We start from the raw sequence: 27,229 nt of genomic DNA, 5'->3' as shown, positions 1-27,229 counted from the left end.
CCGGGCTGTGCACAGCAGCGCTGGGGGAAACACGGGAAACATTGGACAGCAGCACCGCTCCTTTGTACGGTGCGTGTTTCTTCTCTGTCCTTGCAGGGTGTGATAAGCCTTTGCAAGGAACTTTAAACCGCCGCGTGGAGGATGTATTAAAGCAAAGGGATGTTATTACAGTTTGGAGAGATCAAAGCGCTGCATCGCTGTATGTGCCATGAGTAGTGCTGACAGTGTGTTGGCATGGAGAACTGAGCGTGGAAGTGTTGCTTTCGGTATTCCTGGCAACTATGAAAACAGGTATCTGGTGTGGTTTTACGCGCTGGTATTAATTACCTTAGTAAAATGCCACAACACAAAAGGATACAAAGTTGTTTGTTTGTTTGTTTTCCTAGTGACACTTTAGAAAGAGTTAGGACCCCCTTAAACACTTTGTGGAGTGCTGTATCACATGGTCCCTTCTATGTCCCCTACACGCCATAAGCTCAGTGACAGCAGGATTTACAAAACCGTATAGAATCCTGTCCCCCTCTGCACATTACATTAAGGCACCTTGTTAAGAAAAATCAAGGTCATAGTGAGGATAAAGGTAGCTAAAGTTTCTATAGCAACAGTTACTAGGATGCAGTTGCCAAAGGTGCTTTCTTGTTACATCCTGAAGCAGCTTTACTGGCTGCTTTTCCTTCCTGTTCACTAGTCTTTTTGGTAATATTAGTACAGACACAATGCAAATGTACTTTCATTGTCAGTACGATCTTGTAGACTATTCCTGCCCATGAGCTGAATATGCAGCACATATCATGTGAGAAGAAAAAAAAAATTAAGCAGTCTGACCTTGAGATCTGCAGAGGATAAAACTAGCTTAAAACACACACACTCTTCTGAAAAGCTGGCTCCCTGCGCTAGTTACAAGTGAAAAAGTGAAAAGAACAAAGAGGTAAGTAGCTCTTTTTCTGCTTGTTTACTTTGCACATTCCTAGCGTTTTGCCCATTTCTGTTCCCCCTAATGGACACATTTCTTTGCTATTTCTCTTGGTCTTCCGAACCAGCAGGCTGAGCAGGAGGAAAAACAGCAGTCTAAACACAGTAGGAAAATGTCCCTGTGAAATTACAACAGCATAAAAGGGGAACTGCTCTAGAGCTGAAACATGTCTTCTTTTCCTGTGGACAGACAATTCCAAGCCGCTGCAGCCCCCTTAAGTCCGACAGGAAGCACGACTCCACGGTATGGGGCATCTCTTATCACAATGAATGGCTAATATTCAGCAATAAGGAGCACGCCGTAATTACACTGGCGGCACAAGTCAGGTCTGTGCAGCATGATGCATAACGCTTTCCGCGGACGGCTCGCTAGGGGACTCGATCCAGCGATTACAGCAGGGCAGAGGGGCTGCTGGTGTTTAGTTGCATCTAAAAATAGGGATCAGGCCACAACCCCTTGACATGTGTGCCCCTGGAAGGCTTTCTGGCCATTTCGCCTGGTGTTGGCCATGTGCCATCACCTGGGGCAGGCACGAAGTGCCCAGGCCTGCCCTTATTCATGGGTCCTCGAGCACCCTAGAGCTCACCGTAAACACCTGGGGGTATATGGCAAAACGGCCCTTGAGGGCCACTTTTACACGGTAGGGTATGGTGCCGCTTGCTGCCAAGGGCCAACACTATCGCCTGCTCTTCCTGCAGCCCTTGCAAACTGTAGCTCCGCTGATGCTGACACTGGATTTCAGGGAGGCTAGAGCAGCTTTCGGCTTCTGCCTCTAGCCAAGGTCTTCTAGCCATTTCATCGTCGTACTGGACCTTCCTGAGGACCTAAAACAAAGTGCTCAAAATTGGAAGAGCTACTAAACCAGGAATTAAACAGAAAGGCAGATCAATAGGAGAATTTGTAATCCCTTTGAAAATCAGAGTAACTGAGCTTTCTCCATTTATTTTAGCCAAATCAAATAAAAGTAGCTGAAGTGGTACAGAGAATCAGCTTGGATAAATCCTGGGGCAGCCACACCTGAAAGAACAGCCAAATCTAACCCTGAAACAGAGCTGGAAACGTGAATAATTCTGCCAATATTGCACTATTTTTTTTTGTTAAAAGAGGCTTGCTGTTAGCACCGCTTCCAGTGTCTGACCAATCTGTGACACACGTCTCAGAGCAGAGGATTTTTCCATTAACGTAGCGCTCTGAATATGTGAAACACTGAGCACGCGTCACTAGCGTTCACTTTGAGCCAAAGAACATCTTTGATCACAATCATTTGATTTTCTCTCTACTCCAAACATTATTTCTTGTCTCCACCGGACTCTTTGGTCCTGGTAAATGCAAAGCAAATTCTACTTGTTACGGCACTACATCAAGGGGGAAAAATGCAGTTGGATAAACAAAACAAAAAGAACACAAAAGTTCTATTTGATTAAATGAAGAAAAAACAAATTTCAGGCATCCAGAAGAATGTTTCTGAGATATCACATGGGAAACCCCACAGACAGGTTGGCCGTTGGACAACCAAGATTTATGCCCTCTCCTCAACACTGCTGTCATGTCTCTCCAACGTGATTTTTAAAGTAGCTCCTCAAGATTGCTCGAGCACACCTGAAAACATAAGTAAATATTTTTTCTTCCATCTACCAGGTAAAGTACTAGAGACACATGTTATGTTTGCTGCTGCTGAGTGACATCCATCTATTCAAATCCCTTCTGAACTAAAATCAATATTAGCTAGATCCATTACCTCCTGCTTTATTGGCAGTTTGGGTGCTTGTTCAGAAAACAGTCCCTCCTAGTAATGTAATAAAGCCCCCACCTTTGAGATAATTAGGTTGTCTGTGATATAGCATCCACTGATGATCATTTCCCTGCTGATTTTGACCTGCTGTTCCAGCTCAGGTTGCCGTCTCCATCACTAAACACTCTTACATCAGACCATCTGAGTCTCATCACCTAATAATTGCCACAGTAGATTTATTTAGTTTTTTTTTTTTTTTTTTTTACTCTTCTATAATAACAGCAACCAGCCGAACCTCAGATTGTCATTAACTTGCTTTTAAAAATGCACTAAAATGGTCTGGTCAATTACCTTGAGATTTAATATCTCGGCCACAACACAGATATCCCTCACTCTAACAACAAATCCCTTCAGGAGTGCACACGTGGCACCATCCTTCCCCATGTTCCCTCTGGGTCCTCAGCATAACCCAGAGGCTAGTAAATTCAAGTTATTCCAAAGCAGGGGCAGAAGCAAGATCCAAAAACGCTACGAACTTTCAGATGCTGCCTTGCCAGCTGTCTTCTCCTGCTCCCGTACCTGATGCATTGGTGGGTTGCTAACTTAGGCACTGTCACTTGTCATTAATTGCATCACTAATAGATAGGGGAACCACTATCTGATGTATCCACCCACTCTTACCTCACATCTCCTGATCCTGTGGTGCAACTTGTTACAAATGCGTCACCCATTCAGATTGTGTTTTACTGTCAAACTCATTTGCTTTTCAGCCACTTTGGGCTCTGACCATGACAGGATATGGGACAAGTCCCACTTGGTTAGAAATGCCAGCCTGTAAATGATGTCCTTTCTATCCTAACAGATACGAAAACATGATTTTAACTCCTGTGAGGCCTTAGAATCATCTTATTATCTTCATTTCTTCAAATAATGGGAGCGGATGATAGGCAGGGACTCAGTGAAAGGTACAGCCGATGAGACAACACTTTCCAACCCTGCGCTAAAGAACAGTATGGGTGCTTGTTCCCATTCTTAGGCATTTAAAACCAACCCTTAACCTCTGGTATGAAATATGAATCTAAATCAGCAAGAAACAAGAGGAAAGAGCAGATGAGCAACAGGAAAATCGTTTGTCCTTAATGGTGCAAACATTGATAACTTTGATATATCTATCAAAACAAGTGCTAGGATTCTGGGCCTGAGGGTGACATTTTCCTCTTCATGGCGGTCTAGAAGTTATTTTCTGGCTATTTCAGGCTGTGACTCTCTCACAAACTTAGATCCTCCATGGGAGGCTTGCTATAAGCAGAACTTTTTGCTGACACATTGCAATTTATTCACTTTCTAAGGAAGAAAACAAGGCTAGTTTTGCTAATATATCTTGCTGGAATCCAACCCTTAAATCCATATATCCTTCCATCATTTGGGTAATTCTAGAGTAGTGGTCCTTCAGTGATGACTCACAAGGTACCCATAACAAAATGAGCCCTTTTGACATTGCTCGTGACATTAGCAGCCTGCCACCATCACAGTTCAGGTCATCAGGGAGAACAATGTACAATATTTCATGATGTGTGACATATTGTTCCCACGTTGAACGTTTCTTGCTCAATATTATTGTCAACAGGCTAGCAAAGGCTGAAGTCCGCTGCCATAGGTAGACTGCCAAATCCTGGGATCCCCGGGAAATATCCCAGTAGGCTTGGAGTCCAGCCTGAGCCTGGATAAATGCAATGTATTACAATCAACAAAGCACTTAATTAATGAATGCTGACATTGTACCTTCCTTGGAACAAACAAAGAGGAAAGCATGGCCCTCTGCCCAAGGAGCTTACAGTCTAAATTAGACTGGCAATACAGATCAGACATGCAAGACATGCAGAGGGAAGGCTGACACTTCAGTTTATCCTTTGTTTTATGTAAATACAGATATAGGCAGTGGCAGCAGAAAGCAAAGCTTCTCTCTCTGGCACCCCATGGCTTTTCTCTCAGTCCTGACCACAAACAAGTTTATATTTTTTCTTCCCTTCATCTGTGTACTGTGTCCTTGTGCAGGTACACCTGTTTTCACACTAAGTTCTCCTTAATTTAATCCCTATTTTTTGTCACTCATTTGCATTTAATGCCACTAACTCAAAGCATTGTCGTAAAAAACTAAATCATTTCACCTTCTTCCATAACCTGAAAAAAGCCCTTGCCTCCACCCCTTTGTTCAAATGTGGTCTCACACTTAGATCAAAAGCTCATCCATCCCACCAGTCTAAGGTTTCCTTTTGTCCTTCTCCTACAACTGCTGGCAGCCGAGAATCTCTGCATGGATTATAATCTCCTCTGGCCCACAGGACATCCCATCTCTTCTCTTCCCAGATCACCTCTTCCTTTTCCCTCAACATCACAAGAACCTGCCAGGTCTAATCATGCACCCAGGCAACGCGCTTGGAGGCTGAGGACTGGATGCAGAAGGAACAGTTTGTATCTACAGGTGCTGAGGACATGAAGGAAGTTCTTTACGTAGAGTAAGTCAGTATACTACAGCAATTATTCTGGGTCTCTTCACTGCCTATGCTGTAAGAAAATGAAACACACGTAGTCTACACAAATTATGCACAAACAGCTCAAGATCACAGCTCAAGAATATGTGCCTTGCCTCCTTCAAAGGCACGTTGGTTTGGGGACTAATGAGAGGCTTGTGTTTGTTAATTTGTTCATCCTCCTTTGCCAAAAGCCGAGAATTCATCATCAGTCTAGATCCCCTAGCTTTTCTGTTTCCTTTCATCTTCAATTTCCTTTAAAATACTCTCCACTTAGCCAAAGCATTACTTAGTTTTCACTGCTTTTTTAAGGAGAAAATTAAATGCATTGAGCAAGAGCTGTAGGAATGCCTGTAAAGATTTTAGCTCTGAATAAGTGACACTCATAAACTTTCCTTCCCTGCTGTTCAGAAAATCGTTTTACTATGCATAATATTGTCATTATCTTTTCTCCTATTATTACTGACAACAGTAAGTTGAAATGTTTACTTCGTGCTGGTGAGAAGTGGACAGAACTGAAAGAAAATGTGGCAAAAAAATAAAACAGAAGTGAAGATATTTTTAAAGCACTTACCCAGCATCAGTGCTATTGCCACAAAGTAACACATCTTCTGTACCATTTTTTATGAAGTAGTTCACTGCAACAGAAATGAAGAAACTGCTTTTTAACAAGTACTTTCCCAAAATGATAACATTCACAAATATTATTCACCAACCAATCCACATACAATAGGGGTAGTAATTGAGAGATCTGATGAATTCAATGCTTTTGCCTTATTTTTCTAATTTTAACTTTCCTGAGTTGTAAAAAATAAATATATCTTTTCAAAGCTGTTTAAGTAGTTGCCTTTTGTATTCAAAAACCGACCTGTTTAATAAGGTGGCAGCAGGGTGTAGACACCTTTTAAGGAAACACCATATAGGCATGTTTCTAGCTACCATAAATGAGAGTGATGCTACTGAATTCAGTATAGCAATGCCTAGTCAAACCAATACATCCATTAACTTTTAGACTCTAAATAAATGAGATATTAATTGAAGTTTATGACAGAAATTCTTGACTTGTAGAGTAAAAATGTAACCAACTATAAGATAAAATGTAATAATATTAAAAAGGCATCCCGTTCCCTCGATTTGAGAGATTCTGTTCAGCACTGGAAATAGACAGTAAAAAGCAAAAGAAACATAAAAATATACCCTTTTAAAGATCAAACAAACAAGGAAGTATTCATAAATTCAAATGTTTATCTATGCAGCTATCCATAATGCCAATGGAGAGCGACAGAAACTTCTCGAGGGAGACTGAGAGCAGCAAGCTAAATTTAAGTGCTCTGGATCATTCCCTGGTTGACTGTCAATGAGACTTAAGGAAATTAGCATCCCCAGGCTAATGAGAGACTTTGTGTACACACTGCCTCTCCTATCCCCCAGCCAACAAAGTCGTCTAAAATTCAGAGAAACAGAACAGGAGGTCAACTTCTCAAAAAGATTACCAAAAACAGTTAAAAAGAGAGGGTCTGAAGAAAAGAAATATTCTAAGGAGCATCTCTAAAACCTGAAGAGCAGCACAGAAAAGAAGATAAAAGCTTTGATTTACAAACATAAATGCAAGGCAGAGGCCAGAACCTTACTGATAGAGGGTAGATACACTGGTGTGCTTTTGCAGCAGGACATGACGCTCTGTTGACATAGGACATCATGGTGGCAGCCTTACGCAGCATGTGTTTGTGAGCAGAGGGGCCTCTGCAGATGATGCTCAAAAGAGGTTCTCCATTCTAGGCTAACCCTATGTTGTGAAATGTTTTAAAAATCAAGAGTGACAGCTTATCCAGGCAGGCTATGTGAAGAATGCTCAGTGGCTCAAGTCATCGAACAGATGTGCTGTGGCTTTCTGAGTAAGCTGTGAGCAGTGGAAAAGCCCTGCCCTGATGCATGCCAAGAGGGAATTACTGTCTATGAGCTTTGTGGTTACGAGGGCATGTGATGGTGTTCACAAGTCATCACAGTGTATATCCTGCTCAGACTGTACACTTTTCCACTTTATCTTACAAATGGTCTTTCTATCTAGACATCTTGACTGACAGCACCACAAAGGTATTTGATATAGCTTAAGATCTATGAACCATCTCCACAGAGAGGGGGAGGAGGAGTTACATGTGCTATCACCCTCCCAGTTCTGCTGGTGAAAGACGTCTGCTGTTCTCAGGACAGATGGTATCTTATCTGAGATATGTACAGCTAGTGATATAAACCCATCAGCCTCTTGGATAAGGAGGAAATATGGCACAACCATGCCATAGAAAATAGAGCTAGACAATCAACTGCAGATGTTTTGCACCTTGTTGAGATGATATCACTACATGGGGTACCCTGAACTTTCCAAACATACACAACTCCCTGGAAATTACAACCTTGCATACTTTAAATGCTAAGACCAGGAGGATCATAGAGGTTCTTTAAGCTGATCTGCTGCACAGGAAGACTTTAAAATTTCACCCAGTAACTCCTGCAGAACACCACGGCTTCTGGTTGAATGATGCCATCCATCTAACAAGGAGTCCAGACCTGATTTAAACCTGAATCCTTGAATTCATTACATCTCTAGCTATGATTTCTATGCCTTAAGCTTGTCTTGTCTTCTTGCTTATATTTTTTGCTTCAAGTCCCTGAGTGATGGTGTACAACTGTTCATCACTATATGTTGACCTCTTTCTTCTAGGTGTGACTGCAGGCCTGGAGCACAGTGACAGTCCCTTAAAGACTCAACCAACAGCTCATGGTCAGCTGAACCAGGAGAAGAGCGCAGATTCAAAGCACAGAAGTAAGGAAGGCGGGGAGATGTGTGTACAAGCAAGAAATAGTAGTGTGGGTGAGCTTTCAAGAACACACAAAACTCTGTCGTCTGCTGCTGACTTAAACATTTACATTTCTAAAACAAGCAATATAGTAGGTGCCAGAGAGCTCTGTGAGATACATGCTGAGGAATCAGTGCTCAGATGCTGCTGGGAGAGAGCTCCACATCTACGCTGTGGAGTCTGCGACTGCGCAAGGTCATCTCACAGTGACCTTGCCAAACTTCAGTCTGAAGATGAGTTGAATTACTGATTCCCTACTGATAAATGGGGGGGGGGAGAGGTGGGCTAGAGTATTATGCCTGAGGAGGAAAATTGCTGTATTATCAAAAATGCGCCCAACAATCATTTTGTCATTCAGAGCAAGCTGGTTTGGACTTCTGTCAGGCATACGAGGGAATCAGAGGTCTTTTAAGACCCAGCCCTGGCTCTTGCTTTTAGAACAAGCTACCTCAGTACCATGTTAAAGCATGGCCTCAGCTTCCTACCAGTCAACTCTAACATGAAGAAAGAGCATAAAACTCCTTTTTCATTTACATTAGGAGTTTACTTCTGAAGTATAGACCGTTCCAATAAATAAACCAATAAATATCTTATGAACCAATAAATATCTTATGAAAAAAGCCATGATTTTTTCATTGTCTTGGTTTGATTTTTTTTGTTTTCTTGTTTCTTTCACTTAAATTTCTCTGCTTGTTAGTTGGCAAGAGTAGGAAACAAAACAGGAAAAGAAGAGAGTAGAGAAAACGTAAAATAGAAAACATTCTTATGATTTTTTTTTTCAACGTTTTAAGTAAAATTAAGCTAAAACAATTAAGTTTGCAGGCATGCATGTGTATATATAACCTTTACACAATAGGACTTTTTTTTTCAAGTGAAAGGTTGATATTTTTCTACATGTTTTACTAAAACGTTGATGTCAAAGTTATGGTGCATAAGATGCCTTTTAGGAACTTTCCTACAGGAATTTATAGAGCAAGATAACTACCTGATCATATTCAAATAAAAAAAAAAATGCTCCGAATAATACTAGCTGCATATCAGTTTCTGGTTGGTCCAACATTATTTACTCCACTGATGCCAGATAAATTTATCTATTTTTCAGTAACATGAAACATTTCCTGACAGGACTCAGTAGTCAAAAATTCAACAGAAATGTATTTTCCAATAACCAGATGCTATCTTCTCCAAAACATACGCACGTTTGTATCAAGTCTGAGCCCTATAAAAACATACTAAGACCCCCATATCCCCATAGCTCCTGACTTAGTATTACCTTTTGTTGCCAAAAAATAGGTGCACTATGTATCCAAATGTCGATGTTGTCTTCCTAGGGCTTGCACTTTAGAGATACAGAATTCAATAAAACAAACCTGCAAAGTGAGCGTTCACAACCAGGTTATTACTTGCTCACAGCATTTTCTGCCTGCAAAGAAAAGTGGGATACCAGCAACTGCTTTGGCCAAGGTGGCTCAAGCACCGGTAACAGCAAAGGCTTGGCCCAAGCCCGCGTCCCTGGCTGGGTGCTGGGTCCAGCGACCCTCACGCTGCCATAACCTCACCGCAGCTAGAACTTGTGCTCGTTAAATGGAAAATAGTAGCGGTTTACATCCATCTACAGCATATTACATCTTCCTGGGCGTTGACGTTATCTAACATTAAAACAGCTGTAGCATCAGAGTTAACACTGTGTAATGAATTACCTTAATTGTTTGGCAGACAAGGGTTAATAACAGGTATTAGTCAGCATACTTGTTACACGTTACGTTATACCTACATTATCATTTGGCAGAGCCACTGCTGCTGTTTGTTGTTGCCTTTAGATGTGACACAGAGCCCAGATAGCAAAACATGATGACTATGGAGGAGGGAAATGTCTGCTCTTCCCCTTCACCAGCAAAGGGACCTAATACTAAACACAGTCCAAGCAATAACGGCCACTAATCCAGCTCTCAGTTACATTCACTTTAACTTTGAGTGATTGAATTGGATAAGGCTTTACTGGCTTGGCGCTGGCATAACTGAGACTGAGAATTTCAGGAATTGCAATGGCCCCTTAGCTCCCAACTGCTCTAGTCCGAGCATCAAAATATCCCCCCTTGCAAATCTAATCTCTCCCACATCCTCAGAGCTCCTGGATTCCCAGGGACACCAAGAGGCTTGATAGGAGCCCTAATATAACTATGTCTGTTAGTGGTACCTTAAAGCTTACACTTGCAACAGTGCTAGGAAGATAAGCATACATCAGTATGTTGCCTTTCAGATAACACCATGCGTTGCTTCATTCTACACTTTTCCAAAGTATCAATATCTTTCCAGTTTCCACACTGTTCCTTTCCGCAGCTAATGCAGCATGCAATGCACAGGATAAGGTAACTAGCCAAGTACTAGTAGAGTTATCTGAGCAAATGGCTCCACCTGCCAAGCTTAAAAAAAAAAAAAGCCAAACTTCTGTAAACTTCCTGAAAAAGAGATAATTTATTCCAATTAAAATTATGCTCGAGGTTACACTTTCCACACCTACATTACACCACTCAACAGAAAGCCAGTTGTGTACGCACAGCTGCAGGGTAGAAAGTCCTCTTCGTTTCCAGCCAAAGGAAAGTTATATGTTTCGCAGTTCAGAAAAATGAAAATGGTTAGTGTCAGCTTATAATGTACAGTTCCTGAGTCAAGCTTCTGTTCCTCCTTATAAGACCCAAATCAAATAATGCTTTGTTTCATCTTGCAACTCATTCAGTTCATTCTGATTTGAAAATATAAATATATTAGCACACTTGCATAATGAGCAGCATTCACATATCATTAGTCACTGCCCAGAGCAGAGTCCTCTGGCTGACTTTCTAACAAAAACTTCAGAGAGGTGTCTGTTATCTTGGACTATTTATTCCAGCCACATGGGTGCATGCTAGTTTCTCCCTGCACTACTGCTGGCACAGAGCACTGACAGCCACCAAATGTCCATATTCCAAATTTAAAATGCAATTCAGAAAGCCCCATCATCTTAGAGTTGCGATATGTGACACAGAAACAAAATAGATAACACCCCCTCCTCCCCCTTTTGCCCACCGGCACAAACACATTGTACCTCCTGGTAATATATAATAATTAAAATGAATCCTTACTGCACTTGCTGTGTGCACACTGTGTCACATGCAGTGAAATCTCTAATAAACGAAATTGAGTTTGAAGATGAAAAACATGCCTCTCACAAAAGCAATGGAACATGCTGTATTAAGGGTATTATTAGGAAAGAATGCTTGGGAATAAATGGCACCGCCAGTCAGTTCTTTCCCGCTAAAAGAGGTTGCAAATAATTATAATAATCAGTTATTCTTCTGTTGCTCACCCTCTGACAGAGGATGTGCCTCTCCTCTCCCCTGGCATTTTCTGATGTCCTTCCTTCTGGCTGGTGCTGCTGGCTTTGGGGTGCCCTGCTCTCCCCTATGGCTTCTCATTCAGGCATCTCCTTCCCTCATGCTCCTCCGGGCACCTCTTTCCATCCCATCTCCTGCCACCTGACCCCTGTAACTGGGGCTAATGACATTTTCCAAACTTCACATAAGAAAGCAATACGAGGAGTTAATCGTGAGGACGTGAGGTGGGTGGCAGAGGCCAAGTGGCCAACTTCTTCTGAAGGTCTTATATGCAAAATGGGCTTGTATAGGACATCATGGTAGCTACAGAGCCTTGAATTCAGGGGACTTCTCTGGGCAACAGCTGGCCTGCACAAAATATGGAGGGGCTGGAGGAGGTCCTAGGGAAAAACACAGCAAGCTTCTGGGGGAAACTGGTTTCCTTCTGCTCGAATGCCACTGGTAGGCTACTGTCAGAGCAGCACTGCTGCCCCCCCATGCTCAACACAAGCCCAGGATGTAATTTCCATACATCCATAGAAAAGAATTTGACCCATTTTGATAACATAGGTTTTCCCCTTTTCAAGGAAAAGTCACTAAAAACTATCAAATCAATAGATTCGGTGCACTAGTACAGAGCTAAAAGCTTCAGAGATCCTCAATATCTAGAGGAGATCCTGCTAGAAAGGGCTGAGAGAAGGAAAAGCATGTTAGGAAAATTTGGAGCTGCAGGCCAGAGGGGAAGTGGAGAATTTAGACCCTCTGCCAGGGCTGCCAAATTGGATTGGGGACCGTGCTGAGTTCCTGAGGTCTCAAAATGCCTCCCACTGCATTACACCACCCCGTGTCTCCATGATGGGGAAGATGAGACAGGAGACAAGGACTAGTAATAAATATACATGCTGACTTTTAATGATCTTCAAATAATCTCATTCCACATCTCTGTGGCTGATCAGTCACACAGGACTCCACCTTAAGAACTGTAGGCTATATAGTGCATAACTAAAAGCATATTTAGCGTCACTTGTTTAGACATATGCTTCACATCAATAAAGACAAAAATGCTTAAGTGTGCTCTTTGGAAGTTTTGTAGAAGGCTCTTTTTGATACATTTCACACAATGAAACTCAAATTAAAAGCTGCTACAAGGCCTGAATGCATTTATGATCATAGACAGATGCTTAAACTCCCCCAAAACACTCCAACTTGTACTATGGTAAAAAGAAAACAAATGAATTGGATCAAAAACTGACTGAGAGGTAGAACACAAAGGTTAAGGATGAAAAGTCAATGTATAGTATCTCGGAAGGTTAACAGAGGACTGCGTCTGCATGAGTTTATTACATTTATAAGTAGAAAGGAAAGAGAGAGTGAGCAGAGAGGTGACAAAAATCTACTGATATAACATTATTTTCCAGGTAAATCGAGTCCAAGACCAGGACTGAATGAGGAACATTAGAGAGGCCTGTTCTACTGAGAGAATGAGTAGTGAAATGCAGAATGGGATATTCTGTTGTAAATATGTGAATTAAGACAAAGAGAAGGAGAAAATCTGAACTACCCACAGCCTTCTCAGGTTCTAAATTTCCTATCTCAGTTCAGGTAAGAGATATGGGTGGTTTTATGGACTCTCAGTCAACGCTTTTATTTAACGTGAGGCTGTGATTAAAGAAAAGTATAGTACTGAGATGCATGAGGAACTGGATGCAGGGCCATACAGAGAAAAAAAAATGTGCAAACTTATAAATCAGTGGTTTGTCTTATCTGGAAGATAGTGCACAACATTGCTTTCAGTAGGGTAACTGCAGGATCAGAGTGTATTGAAAAGTGGGTAATGAGAATGATTGGGAAAATTTTAATATGAAGAACAATTGAAAAAATTGAGATCTTTTATCTTAGAAAAGAGGTGACTACCAGAGTCAAAAATAGCATGCATTCTAGAAAATGAGAACAGGAAGCTTTGTGTGCTCCCAGACACAGAATGAGATAACAATATGTTTTTTTGCCCCAAGAAAATGAAAAAAGGAAAACGCAAAACTAAAGATAAAGGAAATATTTTTTCACTGCACTTGTCATTTCACCTCCTGCAGTTACTGCTGCAGGCTGTCCCTTTGGCCAAAGCATTCAGAGAGATTTGTTGCTTATGTAGATAAGGATACCCAGAGATAGTTAAGCTAATAGAAATTTGGAAAAGTACGTATACTTCAAGCTGTACTACTTTCTTCTATAGTGTATGGGGATGCTCTATGACATAGACTCTAGGTAGGCTTAGGTCAGACTGAGCCTGGCAATTCCCACACTTCATCTTCATCTCAGTAGGGCGAATTCAGTATTGATGAAAAGTAAGAGCTTTACAATAAAGGATAAAATAGTCCTTTATTTAATCCTTAAAACTACTGCAATAAGGAAAAGCAGTTTCTAAATTGTTCCCTGCCAGTGGGCTGACTGCGCACCTAGATGGGCTGTTTGGAGTTAAGAGCAGGAGCTAGCTCAGTTTCCAAGATAGATTATTGCTAAGCTTAAGGCCAGCAGAAGTCCATGGAGAGGTTTCAAAGGGCACGGACCAGGCCCTTTCAAATACCTCTTTGAACCATACTGTGCGAGTCAAGTGTTTTATTACTTCAGTGTTTTATGAACAATTTGAAGGTGCAGAAAAATTCTGGAAAGGTAGTTTTATTCCTCTACGACAGATCTTTCCTCAGGTGGATTTCTCCTTCTAGAGTGAGTGTTAAGTAATGCAGTGATAACAGCTAAAGAAAAGTATCTAGGGTACACATGGACTTCTGTTTTACAAACTGTTTGAAGATTAGGAACTTGCTCTTCCACCGTAAGGACAAAAAATTCATACTGAATTGTAGGGAAAAGATTGTGTTGGATACAATGGTACCAATTCCTACGTTTCTCTGATCCTTGCACTGCATCTCTTGGGCCTTTCTCTTTCTATGCAGCTTAAAATACTAAAGTACATAGGTACAGAACCCAATTAATAACACATCACAGAATTAACATTTGAGCATTTATGAAGCTATTTAGCAAAAGATCACTGCACCCTAACAAAGCCATAATATTTACAATCAGCTGTGGAGCAACATGAATAGATTCCACACTGATAAGCACAGTCTGAAAGCCTGGAGAAGTTCTTTATCTTAAGTATTAGTTCAAATACAATCATACATACAATAAAACACCTATTCCAATCTCAACGTGATTTATCGCTTTCCTCTTTCCTCCCACCTCCATAATTACTCATTAAAAATTCCCTGTCTTCTATCACCACCTCAAAGGACACCTCAAACACTTCATCTCTCCCCAAACTTACTATATTTATCATCTGATTTATACATCTCTCTTTTCTATTTAGCCTCATGATCATATAGTTCTACACAATACGTTCATACAGCTCCATTTCAATGGTTCTGAAACCAGAAATGAAGCAATCTGTCAGATACAGCTAATAATCAGGCTCGGGAGATACATATGCACGTGCACACAAATATATGTATACATATATGCATATTTTTATATATACACATGCACAAATATATAGTTTTATATATACACATATCTATATATGTCTCACAACATTCATGCCCATTCATTTCAGTAGTGCATTACATCTAGGACATCAAAGAGGATGATGTGAAATGACTCTAGGATTATTTCAGGTTGGCTAATGATCTAGAACCGCTCCTGTTTGACTAGCTCTGAGCAGTCAGACTACCTTGGCTGGGTTAGCTAGATTTACCTGGGTTGCCTAGTCCAATTAAGGGGTAGAAAATGAAGCAGGCTCCTCCAGAGGCCACCTCAGAAGGTTCCTTCTCCAAATCACTTCTATTGCGCTGTTGGATGTAATTGGAAGCTGCAAAGACTGGTCACCTAGGAACCCTGAGCCCTAGACCTAAAGTTAACACATTTATACACCTCTCTAAATACGGAATCTGAAGCAGTCTTCTAGGTCTAACTGAAGATGATAACGCAGATGTTACATTCAACTTTATCTTTTTTTTTTTTTTTTTTAAATTAACCTTTTGTTTCAGACCTTTGGTAACTACACAGTTTGGCTTCAGAAGAAGAGAAAAAATTGCTGTCAAGAAATGAATGCCAGAAAGTAGTCTGGAAAAAGACAAGTAAGATCCTTGAAAAGTCCTGTGTTGAGCTATAAAAATGGCAGTTTAGTCCTCCCAGTAAAAGGCTGATAACTTCTTCACGTTCCAGTTTTCATTTCAACATCCTGGGCAGTATTATCTAAAAGAAATTATAGATTTTTCATTTCACCTTACAAGGTCCTGATTTTGCAAAAAAGTATAAACATCACTGTTTGAAAACAAGACTCTTTCAGAGTTTCTTAAGTAGAGTACTCAAAAATAGTTTAAAAAATAAAATATTGCGTTTTGAGACTACCATTTCAGAAGTGATTTTGTAATATTTTTAATATTTTTAAAGTTTTTTTCTCAAGCACTCAGCACTCACACTACATCTTGCTTTACAAACTAATAAACTATTTAATCTCAAATTCCTACTTACCGACTAGTCAATAATCCATTTTAGTAATGAAATACATAAATTACGTTAAAGAGTCTACAGTCATCAGCCATGTGAATCAATTACATTCAGTCCATTGGTACATCTTTTTCTCTCTCTAAATTAGTGACATGTCTGACATCATATACCTTTCAATCCACTCTGACTCGCACATTCATAAAGCTTCACTTCATCAGATACATCTTGAATTTAGACACCACAACCTTTTCCTAAGACAGCCTTTAAGCATGTTATTTGCCGCTGCTTTCCTAGAAATCTTTGTTAAGTACTGGAACTATGATCACAGTTTTTCCAGTCATCTGGTACTTCTAAGCTGTTAAAAGAGCTCGTAAAAGTAGCTGACAGCTCAACAATTTGGTTACATACTGCTGTGAATGTAAACTATCACTATTTTGTACTTTTTTTTTTCTTTCTTCCATTTTTATACATGATCACTGCTGCATCTACAAGTTTGATTTCCTCTGTTTGTCATGGTTAATATCTGCAAATAATCCTTCATGGACTTACTGATTGCAGCCCCTTATCGCAGATATGAAAAAGTTACTTGCCAGTTTTTCCCAGATGAACTAGCCGTGCGTCCATGTTAACTTTGGGTGGACTATGCCATTGGCACTTGACTTCAAGAGTTTTTTTTTTTACACTAATTCTATCGACACACTTCAATCATCCTGCCTCCCACACTCCCCTCATACAGGCACAGAGTACTCCTGCTGAGGAGGCTGGGAAACTAGTTTTGCCAGAATCTTCCTTGCACTAACATCCCCCATCCCCAGTTTGCAATTGAAAGCATTATTCATTTGAGGCAAAACCAGAGTGGGATAACTTTCCCGGTAAGAAAGACCAAAACAAGCTTTAGAGTTTGGCGTAGGTATTGTGAAGAACTAGTCACTTAAATTAATTGAAAGAATAAAAAAATTCTCTTCTTTAACCTGAAATAGACTTGACTCATCAAAAGGTAGATTTTCAGTCTGCATCTTTACTGTGAGCTGAGAAGAGACGAAGCAGCTATTTCACCTTACCACGACAGCTGTGACCAGGAGGTAAATTGAGAAATCAGAGGCACCTGCAGTAGGTTAGATGAAGCTACTATCACAGAATTAGACCGTTAATGACAATGCAGAGAAAGCCCCTTTCTCGACGGTCAGGGCAGGACCATTTAATGGGACTATTGTATGCTGTATAAAAACTATGACTTAGCAATTCATGAACCTAAATGGAAGAGATTTCTCAGTCTCCTTTTTCCCACAGAATCCCAGACACATGGCCTCTGTCTCTTGCTTTACTAAGTTGCCTGGCATTTCCTCCAACTGCAGGAGCCATTAAAACAACAGAAGGAATGAGCAGTGTTGAGTAAAATAGGTGGGAAATCCTTAGTTTGTATGAAACTTAGATCTCTTCCTGGTGGTCCTACAACAGGAAAGAAAGTCCATCAGAGTAAATGAGCTGAGTCCAGGAGCATCTGAGATATATGCAAAGAAGCATAATATGACAACATGAAATATGTAGCAGGTCCTGCACTGGTTCCACAGACTTTTCTCCAGTAGACTCCAGATTCTGGGAAGCAGAGTAAAATTATTTAACCTGGAGAGAGCCCAGGGGTGGAACTAGTCCTTTATGTGAGAAATCCTGCGAGGAACAAGAAGATAAGCTGCAGTACCCAACGTCTGCTTCTATCCTATCCCTCAGTGCCAGCTACTTACTGTCTCTGATACATGCACCACAGTGATCCAGGATACTAGAACACATGGGATCTGGGTGTCCTGGTAGCATTATCTTAAAGACCTTGCTCAGTGTTGCATACCTCAGTATCAGTTTTCTCTAGTAGCAATAAGGAAAGATGATCCCCCAAATGTTTGTGGTTCCTGCAGAGGTCCTCTCCCCTAAGGAGGTGTAGACTCTGGGGAAGAGCTTTGAACCAGGGAGGAAGAGCTCCGAGAGGAATCTAAAGTTGAACTCTGTGCTGGAGATGGACTCCAGGGATGGTTTTTCCTTCGGATGGGTCTACACTGATGAACAAAGGAGTCAGCTCAAGATCTTGACCACAATCACCTGCGCAGTTTTATCATCTGCTCACTCCACAGTTCTGCTTTGGCCTACTCAAGCAAGGTCTCTCCTAGACAGCTCAGGCACAGTTCTGGTGACAGTACTGCATCAGGTTTAATTCTCTCTACCCTACAGAGCCTTCCCACAGTGCTCCAACTTCTCAAACACATTCACAAAATCTCATTTTATATCCCAGGACATGACTTCAGTTTTACGTCATAACAATATCACCTTAATGGACTGCAACACAGCACACATCATTTCAGATGGACACCTGCATACAACATGGGGCTCAAAGGAGACACAAGGCAAAGTTCTATGTTGTGCAAACATAATCAGATTGCTCTCCAGGAAGCTATTTGGACAAAAACTGTTCTGCACCATGTAGCCTCAGGATCAGGCATCTTTCTCTAGCTATCTTTTATTTGGCAGTACGGCTATATCTTTTAGGTTGAATAGGAAAATGATTTTGGTGCATCCGCAGATGGGAAGACAGGGCAGACACGCTGCAGTACTAAGACCAGGTGCTCCAATATAGAGTTGCTAAGAACCAGTTATAGAGGATATAATAAGCAGGAAAGAGCATCTAGCAAACCCTCCATAACCATGGCTGTGGGGATGAGTGGCACTGAGAGTAGGTTTGATACTGAAGGAGCCATAGGAACCGGTGTCTGGGTGCAGACATAAGCTGTTTTTCTTTTTTTCCTTATTTTCTTTTGAGTATCTGTCTGGAGGCTGTGGGGACTGGTATGAATCCAAAGACCATGAATGAAGAGTCTGGATTAAGAAATTAGAACCTCATCTATGCCTGAAGTAATCTCCCAGTGCCATGCACTGCTGTTGCAGATGGGGTCACCAGGTGGGCAGAAGGACTAGTGCTCCAGTCACAGAGTAGGGTCCACCATCATGGGCACAGGGCTTGGAGATCTCTGTTAGGAACTTCTGCTCATCACAATTTGGTTAGGACCTGAACAGAATGGGCACTTCCTTATGGCAAAAGATATACTTGAAGAGCTATAAGGTGAACGCTAGCTTTCTCTGACATCTTGATGTCAAAATCATCTCAATAACATCAGAAACTTTGCACATAAAAGATAACAGAAAGAATAGGGCCCAGTCATCCCTGGACAGGAGCCCAAGGGTGATGAAACAAAACAATATAGGATTGAACAAGCCCATGTAAGAAAGACTAAATAACAGCCAAAGGGCAGAAAGCGAAGGAGGCAGGGGCTAACGGGCTATAGATCCATCATGCACAAAAATGGACCAAGTATATTTTTTGACCAAATTTAGGAGAAAGATAATTTTCTTTTGCCATTGCAGTTCCTGGCACCACCACTGCTGGTGCTATTATGCTGGCTTTGCTGGTGGTGGAGGCAGGTATCAGAGGGGCAGGACAGTACCTGTGCCATCAGCCAAGATGGCACTTGTGACCGCAGCCATAGATTAGGAAAGCACATGCGAGTCTTGAGTGGGTAGCCAAGGCGTCGAGTTTCTGTATTTTGGGGTATGGTGGAGGTTTCCTCAAAGGTCAACCAAAAAACAGGTGTTACCACATGATTTTGGTTCAGCCTGATGACCCAAAGTTTATAAATTGACCTTTTTCCCCTTCCACAAAATCAAAACAAGGGGGTTGGGAAGGCAGATGAGAAAAGATTCCTTGCCTGGGTAACTGAGATAAACTAAGGAGATGGCTTACTATTTAGTCCAGATACCATGCCACCTTGGAACAGAAAACCAGAGCTGGAGGCTCATCCCAAGGCTTCTACAGAAGTAGAACATCTCCTGTGCCTGTAGCACACAGTTATCTAAAGCTAGAAGGGGCTCGTAAAAACTGAATTCTGAGTTCTTATCTTTCTTTGCACATCATGACTAAAGTCTCTCAGCTATTTCCTCTGCAATAACAGACAATTCCTTACTGTATTACCCTTTTAAGGAGTTCCACCAGTTCTGTTTTTTCATTCATGCAAAAAAGGTTCAAAGGCATAAGAGGAAGTTGATGCATTTCAGAGGCTCTCCCCATCTTTTGAAACATTAAAATCTCTCTCAGAGAATCCAGAGCAAACTTTTGCTCTTGAAGAGTAGTAGAACTGGCATATAACCCCTTTTAATTCTCTTTTTTGGTGCCCTGATAATAGCATTAACAATTCATTTTTCCATTTTTGCTTCTGAGTGTTTTTCGCTGCTGTACTTCTTCACATTCTCTTTTTTTTCTATTTTGAATCCTCTTTTTTATATTATTGTTATGAATCTCTGACAGTACTTCCAGTTTTTGCTTTCTGGCTCTTTAGCTTACTATTCCGGCTCCAAACTAAGTGACTCAGTCGTATTGTTTTTGAAGTCTCCAAGGAACTTTTGTAATTGTCTATGCTCCCTTTGAAAGAACTCCACTATCTCAATAGGTTGGCCAATCTTCTTCTCTAGTTCTTCTCCAAAATAAACACTGACACTATTTCATTTCTTAACATATTCCTCTTTCTATCTAATTTGGTCTGTGTACACTTTAAATTTAAACTGTACGTACTGCTTAATTCCCTCCAGTACTTGAAATTCAAACTGTTATTAAACTGTGGTCAGTACTTCTGTGTTAAACAGTCACTTCATTTCATCATAATACTCATGCAGAATGAAACAGAAAGCACCTATCCCATCTAGTTACAAAATGAACCAGTCCCTCCATTTCTGAATTGCATTAGTGCAATTGTCAACATTAAAAGAAAATTCTACTTGATATTGTTCTTCCTAGCCTAATTGCTGAGCCACCTTCTCCAGCTTTTCTAGGACCACTTGTTATTCCTGTTCAGATGTCAGTACATTTTTCCTACAAATCTGCTTTTCTTCTTGTTCTTCAGTGGCCTTTTGCACTGGTTCAATATTTGAACTATTTAAATCTTTCTTGTCCATCCTCCGTAATTGATTGATATTTGCCATAATACACCATATCTTTATTTTCAGATACTACGAAAACATGAAAAGAGTCATTGATATTATTACTTGCTATTAATACCGCATGGTCAAACTGTAATTCAGTTTAATCCATTATCTCACCAAACTGATTATCCTTGTAATAGATAAATCTCCTTGAGTGAAAATAAGTGACGATTACTGGATTTACCAGATAGGTTTACGGGAGCGTCTGCCCCTCCCCAAGTCAAGTCCACCTTGGCCCTGCACAAAAAAACTTGCTCAAGCGATGCTAGAGCATCTGTACAATTCCTCCCAGTTAAAGCAATGCTGAAGTTGGCCTTGACACTAACTATACTCGTATAGAGACTACCCAATGGTGCATTTCGCTGTTTCTGTTCCCAGAAAGCCAACTATCTTCACAGCTCCATTTCATCCCTCCCACTTTACCTCAGGGCTTTACACTTCCAGCCATCACTACTGTATCTTTTAATGCCTCTGTGAGAGAGGGAGAGAAGAAGCTCAAACAGCTGTTGGTTATCTGGGGGTGGAGGATCCACAAAGTGCTTTAATCCACCACAGGTGCAGAGATAGCTTTACTAGCTCCATGGGCACTCATCTTGAAACTGGAAGCACAGAGAACATGGGTCAACAAGTCAGCTGGTGCATCACAGGCCAGCATGCTCCAACGTGGTTTGTTAGCTCTGGCACTGAGCACTTAACTAACTCTTTCGCCTTTCAGCTGGCAAGAAGCTATGATACAGAGGCACTGGGAAGACACACAACCTGACAGTCAGAGTTGGCCCTGAAGCTGGCTGTCATTCAGCCAGAGGTTCATGAACTGCCCTTCATTAATCCCATATCAACCACATCACAAGCTCTGCATATTTAGCTTCTTTTTCCAACTGAAACCTGTCTAATGTCACTCCTTACAACGCTGCCTCAAACTGCAGAGAGAGGGACTGAGCAGAAAGGTCAAAAATCACAAGTAGGGAATTGCGGGGCTGCCCTTTGCTCAGTCTCTGTAGACTGGCTGAAGAGGTGTACAAAGCTGAGAAGCAAGCAAGGGTTGGAGGCAACCTTGTGTAAGGAGTTCAGCAGAGCCCTGGGTCAAGTCAAAGCGCTGCCAGGAATCAGGCTCAGCGGTTTCATAGTGCAGATGGTCAGAGATACCAGCATGAAGACTCAGGGGTCCATACCGTCAGAGCAGATGTACCCCATGACTCTATGTGACTTCCATCAAAACAAATTTCTGGTTAATGATTTGACTATGTAGATCATTCTTCTTAAAATAAATAAAACACCAAAAGTCATCACTGATCACGAGTTCCTAGCAAGGTACATCAATCTGGCTGCTTCTTTCTCTCAAGAGCATCATTAAATTGCTTAGGATTTGAGCCAATGTCCATTGCAGTCGGTGGGGAACCCCTGGTGACTCAGAGAGTTTTGGAGCAGGCTCAAGACAATAGCTGGGCTACTTGTTTACATTCTAAAGTTTATTTACATGAAACACTTTTTGTGTACATCTTAATAAATGAGTTTAGAGAACCTATTTCATTGTAATTCAAAGTATAGCAGACTTTGGAGTATTAAAAATTGCTTTGGCCTAGAAAGTAAGCCTTTTGATAATAAGCATCAGAGCACCAGATACTGCAGGATGGCCTAATCCAGATAATGAGTTAAGGCCTTAGCACCATGAAAAAAATACCCTTGAGATTTTTCAAATGAATAAATACTGAATTGCTCTGATTTGTTTTTTAAGACTTTTAAGTTCAAATTTTAAAGCTTTGCTAGAAAATGTGTATCAACTTGATGAAACAGCAAGCAAACCAGACCCACATACAGAATCAAAATTGTCATGTGATCACCTGATTTCAGGAAAGGGTACTTCAAGAAAAGTGTCATGAGACACCCTGAAACTGTGAAAATTGTCAATGATGTGATAGGACTTCAGTCTATTTGTAGGAAAGTCTTAGATACACCTTCAGCATGAATTATAAAGGCAGCACATACATTAGAAAATGTTGCTTAGACCTTTGAAACCATACCAACATTGTGAAGAAAGCAGTGCTGGGGGAGTAGGCATATGCAGCCATATTTACAGCACTGATTTGCATATAGATTTTGATCGATATAATACCAAAAAAAAAAAAAACTTAACAGAGTAAATAAAAGAGTTTACCTGGATCACTAAGAAAGTCATCTGAGTTGTTCCACGTCCTACCATCCAAATATAACGTGCCATTGGTAGAGTTGAATTGGGTGTAGTCCCTGACACACTTGTGTCGCAAGTTGCCCATAAAGAGCTGGAGGCCTATGAGGGCAAAGACACTCAAGCAGAAAACGGTCAGGATCATCACATCAGCAAGTTTCTTAACAGACTGGATAAGTGCACCTACAATGGTCTTCAGTCCTAGGGAAATAAAAGCCAAGAGTTTATAGACTTAGACGCTGAACCAAGTTTTCAGTTAGCTACTTTTCATGAGGAAAATCTGCAGATAAGGTAAAAATCAAAAAGGTTTCTAACGCGTTTGTAATTTGACAACGGAAACAAGAGACAAGTGGCTACTATGAACATTTAGCTTGGCCTAATTTTGTTTAGACAAAGAGTCTTACTATTACTCTTAAATAAAAACTTATTTAAAGATGGAGGGAGAGAATCAGATGGAGAAACAGTGAGAAACAAAATTAATCATGGCTAAAGAAAATATTAAAACATCTGTTATATTTTCATGGAGCTGCAGTAAACAGACCTATAAAACCTAAATTTCATTAACTTTTGAGAAGGTGAATTAGTTTTAAATCACTCAGGTAATTCTGATAGCTTTATCTCTCACATAAATAGATGAAAAGGAATGAAAGTGCTATTTATTGTCTGATTATTTTATATACTTTAGCACCAAACCCTGCTCACTGTCCTTGTGTGACTAAAACCACTACTTTCCATTCATTTGCTTAGGGCAACAGGAATTTGAGCTTAGAAATAAGGCAAATAATACGGGCAGTCAAATAAACCCCAGTGGAAGCTATTTGAGTGAAATAACCTGAGGATCCAACAATACCTGGGCAAGGTTAATCAGCTTATAATATTCTGCCAGTGCAGATGAATCATCTTATTACAAAAACCAAAGGCTTAGGTCACACAAATCCGCCCCTTTCGTGTAATTTCACTAGTATTTTGCAGCATAACACTAACTTCAGTTTGTTATCCTATAAATATATAGGTATAAATAATTCTGTTTTCTCAAAAGGCATTTCTTGCTTTTGAAATATTCCTGGAGATCAGCACTACTTGAGCTGACTGAGCACTATGAATGTGACAAAAACTGCTCTTTCCCCCCCAAAATACCCTTCTCAACTTGCATGCTGTAGTAGGAAATTAGTATCAACTGCACACTGGCAGCAATTGTGCTGTTCATTTACTATTTATATTTAATTAATACTCAATAAATAGTAGTGAGTGCTTCGGATAATCAGTGTCACCAGTATGGCAGCAATATGAGAAAATGGATTAAATGGAAAAAAAGGAAATCCAAAGAGAAAACTGGGAACTCTCCCGGGCAATACTCAGAAACACGTTGGTTTGCTCACTTAATAGGGTCATATACATTAGATCTCAGTTCCCTGGAATTTCACCCCAAGAGTTTGCCATCCACAAAGGCTGAGCTAGTGCTGTATAATTTAAAATAATATAAAATTGTATTTGAGGAGTTTTAGGATGGTTAAATGCATTTTGGCACTTGATTAAAAATCTTTTGAAAAAGGGAGCAGGGGAAATCACAGTTTCTTAAAGGAAGATGGCCTCTAGAATGGTCAACAGGTTCAGCATTCCCTGAGTCCAGCAGCCTAAAATACTCCTGCATAGGGCGTTGCCTTTAGGTTAACCCATGGATGATAGTAATGGCTATAAAGTGGTCATTCAACTAGGTGGTATTGAACCACCCGGTGGGGACAGTCCTCGTTCTCCACTAACTTCTGTTTGCCTCTTTAAAGCTAGTCTGAGGCCGGGTGAAGATGAAGAGGCTAGATGATTTCCTGCTCCACACAAAAAAACAGCAAAAAGTCCTGTAGCACAAACGTCAGGCAAGAGCTGGATTTTTATGACATCAGCACTCCTCCCCAGAAACAGCTCTCACAAGTGAGGCCAGTTCCTGTTCGTATACCTAGATAAAGACCTGCTTTGAACTTGTTGAGTTCATCTGAAAAGCTGGTACCTATTCTGATGCCTAAATGGGAGCACGGCTATTCTGATAATCTGGTCTTGGATGAACTTTACACCTGAAGTGAAAGTAGTTTTAGTTGTAGCCTAGCTCCGAAAGACTTTCTTGGGTCTCTCTTTAATCCAGTAAGAAGAGCTTTAGGATACCCTGATCTTAAAGAAACAAATAACGGGGCAGGAAAAAAATAGGCATATCATTTATAAATTCACTGGAGTTTTTTTCTCCTTTAGTATTCTGAAATGTTTTATATGAATCTCATCTTTGGCTGTCCTTTGAACATACAAATAATTCTTCACTGGAGATGGTGAAACTTGGGAAGTCTGACTGCACATTGAGACTTTTAAGTGAAAGCAGCCAAACCACAGATTCTTTCACTTCGGTAACCTCTAAGAAATCACTGCAGAACATCCCTTTTTTCTAATATAAATATAAGCTTAGACCTTGTATTTGTATCACTTCAGTACACGAGGACAGACCACAGTTTGCTAGATACCCTGTACATGTCAAAAGGCGTAATCCCATTGTAGATTACATGAGTTTTGCTTTCATCTCTAGGATACATTTAAAAAATTAATCTTGCAAAGTCTTACTTAATGAGCAAGGACAATAAGAGTCCTAAGACGAATAGGGGTAATATAAGGAAGCAGGACCTGCAAAATCCTAGCACCAAGTAAAAACTATCTGTTTCCAAATTCAGGTCTAAGTACTGTTAATTTTAATGTCATTTCATGAAACTTTTTTTTCTCAGTTTACTTAACTGGGATTTTTAAATAGAATAGCAATGCTATACTATTAGCTTTAAAAGTTCGTCCCTTGCAGGTATCAAATATATTTATTTTTATGAGAGGGCTTTCTGCTTTACTTTACACATACACATGTATATAAATATATATACTCACACACACACACACAGAGTTCTGAACAGTTTAGGAAGAGAATGCCACAGTAATACAACTGCTGTAATTAAAGATCACTTAAAAATAACGCTTACTCTGTCTTCCGGAGCTTTGTTACAACTTTTCAGGAATGTCATTTGGGGAGGGGTATACTTACAGACTATAACTGTAAGACATAACTATCTTTTTTTCCTCATCCTTTAAAAAAGAAAATGCACCCAGAAAGTTAAGTGACATCCATGGAGTTGCTCAGCACAATTCATTGCTCAGTAATGTGCTTAATTCACCACTCATTTAAACTTTCTGGACCTGGCAGTTGGAAGGGCTAGGGGAAAATAAGGACACTCACAACGTCTTGCAGGTGCTCTGCATTTCCCTGAGCCAATCACCATGTTTTGTAAAAGCAATGCCAGATGTATTCAAATTTAGAGCACTGTTAAATCTTCCAGACAAATAATCCTCCTTTGAAATAATGCCAATGAGAGCAATGCAATATAGCTTAATAGATGGTACTATTTATGGGGCATTAAAGGAATTTACTTAATTCTTTCAAGTCAAACATCAAACCAGGCAGCATGCAGCAAAAACTGAGGAGCTGATCCAAAGCTGAGTGAAGTCAACACCCGTTAATGACAATGGGTCCATAAATTACTCCTTATGGAGTAATCAGTAGGCTTTTCCTAAATCACTGAACTCTTTCTGCACTTCAGGGCCAAATCCTGCTTGCCTGACATGAGCAATACTAGATCATCTAAAATGAGTGGAATGAAGGCTATATAATCAGCCTGACAGCTGCAGAAAGCAAGAAGGATTTGGCCCAAACATTCCTGTTAATACTGGTAGAAGTTAAGAGATTTGAACATCACATGTTAATCAAATAATCAATTTTCAAATGCAAATCAGAAACCACAGAAAATGCAAGCAACACCAAACAATGAGAAATGGCAAGATCCCACAACACCATCCATTCCTCCTACAAGATGTAAGGAAATATTAGCATAATTTGGTATGGTATCCATACCAGATGTTGGCAATCACCTACAGAACAGCAGACGCTGTCATGCACAGTCTGGAAAAGAGAGGGGAGAGAAAGCAAAAACAAAAACAGAGAGTGTGACTTACACCATGCTTGTCCACACTTAACCTAGTCCTTCTCCTGAAGATGTGCATGTGTCTTATA

General features: G+C 40.5%; 1 protein-coding gene across 1 annotated transcript in view; it reads right to left on the bottom strand.

The window, feature by feature from the left end:
• Positions 1-27,229, bottom strand: part of LOC104148556 (sodium channel protein type 5 subunit alpha) — a 216,933-nt gene that overhangs the window by 127,915 nt on the left and 61,789 nt on the right. The window contains exons 7-8 of the mRNA XM_068934177.1: positions 23,116-23,346; positions 5,811-5,874 (exon numbers count right to left, since the gene is read on the bottom strand). Coding sequence (XP_068790278.1) covers positions 5,811-5,874; positions 23,116-23,346 — 295 coding nt within the window. The remainder of the gene's footprint in view (positions 1-5,810; positions 5,875-23,115; positions 23,347-27,229) is intronic.

Source organism: Struthio camelus, chromosome 2 (genome assembly GCF_040807025.1).
Source record: "Struthio camelus isolate bStrCam1 chromosome 2, bStrCam1.hap1, whole genome shotgun sequence".
Lineage (NCBI taxonomy): Eukaryota > Metazoa > Chordata > Aves > Struthioniformes > Struthionidae > Struthio > Struthio camelus.
Note: the sequence above shows the minus strand (reverse complement) of the source record. Positions and strands in the feature narration are given on the sequence as shown.